The 6,516-nt window shown below is 45.8% G+C and overlaps 2 protein-coding genes across 2 annotated transcripts in view; one reads left to right on the top strand and one right to left on the bottom strand.

Moving 5' to 3' along the window:
* The window catches only part of rtf2 (replication termination factor 2), a 245,229-nt gene that overhangs the window by 44,212 nt on the left and 194,501 nt on the right, over positions 1-6,516 (top strand). The gene's annotated exons all lie outside the window — the stretch shown is intronic.
* Positions 4,753-6,516, bottom strand: part of snta1 (syntrophin, alpha 1) — a gene marked incomplete at both ends in the record, with an annotated part of 27,628 nt that continues 25,864 nt past the window's right edge. The window contains 1 exon segment of the mRNA XM_084460601.1: positions 4,753-4,845. Within this exon segment, the coding sequence (XP_084316727.1) occupies positions 4,753-4,845 (93 nt within the window).

Raw genomic sequence — 6,516 nt, 5'->3', positions numbered from 1 at the left:
AGATTTAAGAGTGTAGAAGGACAGACACAGTCCTAGACCTACCTCCCTGTCCGACACGGACCCAGAACCTAGGACCGGTTTCTCAATCACAGATCTAGTTCTGAAGGACTTAGAGACCATGTCCGTGTTGGTTCTATGGACGTGTAGCCCATATTTTAAGGGCAATGACAAGGCTTAATATGTAGGGAAAAGGAAAGAAGGAAAGTGCTACTAGGGTAGGCTACACATGACAGATGGAAAAAAAAAAAAAGAAATCAGTGGAAGGTACTTTTTGGTCAGAGAAACAGACAGACAGTTCTCCCCGACGAAAGGCTTCACGCCGAAACGATCGTTTTTTAATCTTAAATCACCGTGCCGGTCTAAATAAAAGCCGTTTTTAAAGTAACTTGAAGAGTGCGCTGTTCCATTATTTCCCCCTCCCTTCTCTCTCTCTCCCTCTCTCTCTCTCTCTCCCCCTCTCCCCCTCTCTCTCTCTCTCTCTCTCTCTCTCTCTCCCTCTCTCTCTCTCTCTCTCTCTCTCTCTCTCTCTCCCTCTCTCTCTCTCTCTCTCTCTTCATACAGGTGGCCTCCTGTTTCTTAATCAAAATATATTCACATGGTGTCCCTGTTCGGCCTGGCTCGCCACCGGTGTGTCCAAGAGGCTGATTGTCAATTTCACCGGCTAACTGATCGAGCACGAGGACACTGCTGAGCTCCTGCACCGTCGTTACCACGGCAACCGCTCAACAAGGACAGAGACACACAGAGAGAGAGAGAGAGAGAGAGAGAGAGGGAGAGAGAGAGAGAGAGAGAGAGAGAGAGATGAGGCTGATTTGGTAGTCTGATTTAGCACACCAGGCAGGGCTGGTGTTGTTATTGTCAGACCAACCTCTCCATTGCCTTTCATTTACTGTTCCACGGTAGGGAAGCATGCAGAGTAGACACACAGATAGACAGATAGACCGACAGGGAGACAGACAGAGACAGACCGACAAAGAGATAGACAGAAACAGACAGACAGACAGACAGACAGGCAGACAGACAGACAGACAGACAGACAGACAGACAGACCGACCGACAAAGAGATCGACAGAAACAGACAGACAGACAGACAGAGAGATAGACAGAAACAGACAGACAGACAGGCAGACAGAGAGATAGACAGAAACAGACAGACAGACAGACAGACAGACAGAGAGATAGACAGAAACAGACAGACAGACAGGCAGACAGAGAGATAGACAGAAACAGACAGACAGGCAGACAGAGACAGACAGACAGACCGAGAGCAGTTCTGATACTCCTAGACCTGTCAGCAGACTAGTTAGCATTTGATACGGTAGACCACTAGATCCTCCTCTCCACCCTCGAGGAGAAAGGCATCGCTGGCTCTGCACGTTCCCTGTTTGCATCCTACCTGACAGGCCGCTCCCACCAGGTGACATGGAGAGGCTTGATTTCGGAACCACGTAGTCTGACTATGGGGGTTCCACAAGGGTCTGTCCTGGGTCCTCTCCTGTTTTCCCTCTACACTTAATCTCTGGGCTCTGTCAATCGCTCGCATGGCTTCTCCTATCACTGCTATGCCGATGACACCCAACTGGCCCTGTCATTTCCCCCTTCTGACACACAAGTGGGGGCACGCATAGCTGGGTGCTTGGCTGACATCTTGGAGTGGATGACGACACATCACCTCAAGCTCAACCTAAACGAGACTGAGCTGCTGTTCCTCCCGGGGAAGGGCTGCCCGCACCAGGACCTGGCCATCACCATTGAAGACACAGTGGTGACGCCGACTCGGACTGCAAGGAATCTGGGTGTGACCCTGGATGACCAATTGTCGTTCTCCACACATACAGTAGGCCTATCACATCTGTCACACGCTCCTGCAGATTCATGCTCTACAACATCAGGAGGATTCGCCCTTTCCTCACTGATGAAACGGCGCAGGTGCTCATTCAGGCCCTGGTCATATCCCGCCTGGACTACTGCAACTCCCTCCTCGCTTGGGCGCCGGCATCAGCCATTAAACCCTGGAACTTGTTCAGAAAGAAAGGGCCTTCCCCAAACTGTTCCCACAAAGTTGGAAGCATACTGTATAATTGTCCAAAATATCTTGGTTAGCTGAAGCATTAACATTTCCCTTCACTGGAACTAAGGTTCCTAGGCCAACCCCAGAAAAACAACCCCAGACCATTATTATCCCTCCTCCACCAAACTGACTGATGTGGAGAGAGAGATAGACAGCGAGCTAGACAGACATACATGTAGACAGACAGACAGATAGATAGAGAGATAGACAGACAGACAGCCAGACTGACAGACAGACAGACATGCAGACCGACAGAAGTTTAGGGAAGCATCTACACCGGTGGCTCACTGATACTGTATCACTAGTAAAATCCTGTATCACTAGTAAAATCCTGTATCACTAGTAAAATCCTGTATCACTAGTAAAATCCTGTATCACTAAAATCCTGTATCACTAGTAAAATCCTGTATCACTAGTAAAATCCTGTATCACTAAAATCCTGTATCCCTACTAAAATCCTGTATCACTAGTAAAATCCTGTATCACTAAAATCCTGTATCACTACTAAAATCCTGTATCACTAAAATCCTGTATCACTAAAATCCTGTATCACTAGTAAAATCCTGTATCACTAGTAAAATCCTGTATCACTAAAATCCTGTATCACTAGTAAAATCCTGCATCTACAGTACATCTACACATTTTCAGGAGGGTTCCACAATGGCAGCCGTGTACAGTAGGCCTGTCATCCATTATGGGCCCCCGGCTGGTCCCCGGCTGCAGGCTGTGAGGTCACCACATTCCTCAGAGCCCTGTGACCACCTTTACTTGACACGGGGTCAGACCACCCACTGGGTCTAGCAGCGACAGCGCACCAGCTTACCGTATGACCTTGAGGCATGTATTTAACCTGGGGAGAGCTACTGGAGAAGGTCAGGCTTTGTCCATGTTTTATTTTCAATCTACAACTTAATTTACGTAATCTGATTCTATAAAACAGTGATTTTCAGCCTTGATGACAGAAGGCGTTATAGCTCAGTGCTATGGTGGGGATGTAGAGTTCATTTTGAGTTTTCTCCAAAGTGTTCACGCTAAATATCTCTAAACACACATCAGTAAATCATGGTAAAAGTTAATCATCAAGGTTTATTACATTTTATATACAAACAACCCTGCAAGGCACACCTTTGTTTAAATAAGAATATACAATACATTTTATTCTTGAAATCAAACAAGTTTTAGTTTTGAAATATAATAATTATATATAGAAGTTGGTTTAGCAATGCTGAGAGAAGGCCACCATTTGCGGATACTAGATTGACACCAAAACAAAATGGGGGTGACTGAACACTTTGTGACGTAAACAGGTTGTCTGCGCAGTTGGTCCGGAATCCTTTCTGTGGATGCAAACACTTTCAGAATGGGCATTCGGACAACAAATACATTATCAAAACATCTTATTTAAAATGAGTCAGTCAAGTGGCTGCAATTGCTAAAAAAAATCGCATTAAGCTAACTTTGTATAGACTACAACTCTTTTCTAAGCTTTAACAAAACAAATCTGTGTACAGAGCCCAACATAGACCCACTGCTGTCTCTCAAAAGAAAATAGCTCAATTAAACCACTCCTCTCTCTCTCTCTCTCTCTCTCTCTCTCTACCAATGTATTGATGATTGATGATGTTAAACATAATGTGAGAACCAGGCAATGGATCTCTTGTCAAGTGTTCTTGTCAATGCTCCTTTAGGTTCAATCTCTAAGTCAATATCGATCTTAATATTCACTCCATACACTGAAATGATACTGAGTCGAATTAACGGCTAAAAATACATAGTATGCATCAAATAATTCAAATTAAGTAGAAGCTGGAGCTTTTGTTAAAAGTGATTTCACGTATTTCAATCATATCTTAAATTGAGCGGTAGTTTATCGTGGTGTTGACGGAAGGGGTGGAGCAGACGTGGGCAAGAAACATTTTAGACGCATCTAATGTCTGTGAATCAGCATTTGGACGGCAGCTCTGAGGGCGGCCATGAATGAGCTGGTGGGGGGGGGGGGGTCTCCCCAGACGCAGGGGGGAGATGACCAGAACGCCAACAACGGGAGGACGCGGTATCATGGCAGATCCGTTCTCAAATCCGAAAAGAAAAAAAAAGAAAAAAGAAAAAATTCCATTGACCAATTTGAATTTAGTGCACAAAAACACCTTTCAAACTCCCTAACTCCTGCAGCCCTTCTAATACCTAAATCCTGCACCGTTGTCATGGAAATAAAGCAGTGCCTGCAATCGCTGCTCGTGACCGATTAAGAACTGACGTAATGATTAACCGATAAAAACCTACGACCAATTAAAGCAATTAAACAAAATTCAAACACAGGTGTAGACGTGTCCAGTTGGGGGGCAGTTCTGTGGAGGGTAACGTTAACAGCTGGTCGTCTGAAATGAGGGCAGCCTGTAAGGAGAGGTGCTATTGGTGGTCAGCGTACGCCCTCTAAACCTCCACGCCTCTTTAAGGAGAGGTGCTATTGGTGGTCGGCGTGCGCCCTCTAAACCACGCCTCTTTATTGCAGGTTTGAGTGGAGAGGGGAGAGTCTGATCAAATCTGGCCCATGGGGAGAGTTTGGTTTGAGGTGGTTCGAGCGGTCGGTCGGTCAGACTTTTTAGTTGAATCCTCCTGTGAGTGTGTGTGTGTGTGTGTGTGTGTGTGCGTGTGTGTGTGTGTCCAGGGAGAGGCTGTCATCATGCCAGAAGGCCTAGTCGTTTGACCTTAGCAGACAGGAAGGAGTGGATGATGAAGACCATGGTTTTGGGGCAGGAGTGGAGGTCCAGTTGCTGCAGTGGAGAGATAGAAGGATAGAGAGAGAGAGGAGAGATAGAAGGATAGAGAGAGAGGAGAGATAGAAGGATAGAGAGAGAGAGGAGAGATAGAAGGATAGAGAGAGAGAGAGGAGAGATAGAAGGATAGAGAGAGAGGGGAGAGATAGAAGGATAGAGAGAGAGAGGAGAGATAGAAGGATAGAGAGAGAAGAGGAGAGATAGAAGGATAGAGAGAGGAGAAGAGATAGAAGGATAGAGAGAGAGGAGAGATAGAAGGATAGAGAGAGAGAGAGAGGAGAGATAGAAGGATAGAGAGAGGAGAGATAGAAGGATAGAGAGAGATAGGAGAGATAGAAGGATAGAGAGAGAGGAGGAGAGATAGAAGGATAGAGAGAGAGGAGAGATAGAAGGATAGAGAGAGAGGAGAGATAGAAGGATAGAGAGAGAGGAGAGATAGAAGGATAGAGAGAGAAGAGGAGGAGAGATAGAAGGATAGAGAGAGAGAGAGAGAGAGGAGAGATAGAAGGATAGAGAGAGAGGAGAGATAGAAGGATAGAGAGAGAGGAGGAGGAGATAGAAGGATAGAGAGAGAGAGGAGAGATAGATGGATAGAGAGAGAGAGAGGAGAGATAGAAGGATAGAGAGAGAGAGAGGAGAGATAGAAGGATAGAGAGAGAGAGAGGAGAGATAGATGGATAGAGAGAGAGAGAGGAGAGATAGAAGGATAGAGAGAGATGAGAGATAGAAGGATAGAGAGAGAGAGAGGAGAGATAGAAGGATAGAGAGAGAGAGAGGAGAGATAGAAGGATAGAGAGAGAGAGAGGAGAGATAGAAGGATAGAGAGAGAGAGGAGAGATAGAAGGATAGAGAGAGAGAGAGGAGAGATAGAAGGATAGAGAGAGAGAGGAGAGATAGAAGGATAGAGAGAGAGGAGAGATAGAAGGATAGAGAGAGAGAGAGGAGAGATAGAAGGATAGAGAGAGAGGAGAGATAGAAGGATAGAGAGAGAGAGAGGAGAGATAGAAGGATAGAGAGAGAGAGAGGAGAGATAGAAGGATAGAGAGAGAGGAGAGATAGAAGGATAGAGAGAGAGAGAGGAGAGATAGAAGGATAGAGAGAGAGAGAGGAGAGATAGAAGGATAGAGAGAGGAGGAGAGATAGAAGGATAGAGAGAGAGAGAGGAGAGATAGAAGGATAGAGAGAGAGAGAGGAGAGATAGAAGGATAGAGAGAGGAGAGATAGAAGGATAGAGAAAGATAGGAGAGATAGAAGGATAGAGAGAGAGGAGAGATAGAAGGATAGAGAGAGGAGAGAGAAGGATAGAGAGAGAGGAGAGATAGAAGGATAGAGAGAGGAGAGATAGAAGGATAGAGAGAGAGGAGAGATAGAAGGATAGAGAGAGAGGAGAGATAGAAGGATAGAGAGAGAGAGGAGAGATAGAAGGATAGAGAGAGAGGAGGAGGAGAGATAGAAGGATAGAGAGAGAGGAGGAGGAGAGATAGAAGGATAGAGAGAGGAGGAGGAGAGATGAACGGATAGAGAGAGGAGGAGGAGAGATAGAAAGAGCAGAAGAGAGGATGTAGAGAGCGAGTAGAGAAGGATGTTAGTCACCGTGTCACAGACGAATAAACGAGTAGACGCAAACACGCACGCACACACACACACACACCCAAACACACGGACACA

This window comes from Borostomias antarcticus (genome assembly GCF_949987555.1).
Source record: "Borostomias antarcticus genome assembly, chromosome: 33".
Taxonomy (NCBI): domain Eukaryota; kingdom Metazoa; phylum Chordata; class Actinopteri; order Stomiiformes; family Stomiidae; genus Borostomias; species Borostomias antarcticus.
Note: the sequence above shows the minus strand (reverse complement) of the source record. Positions and strands in the feature narration are given on the sequence as shown.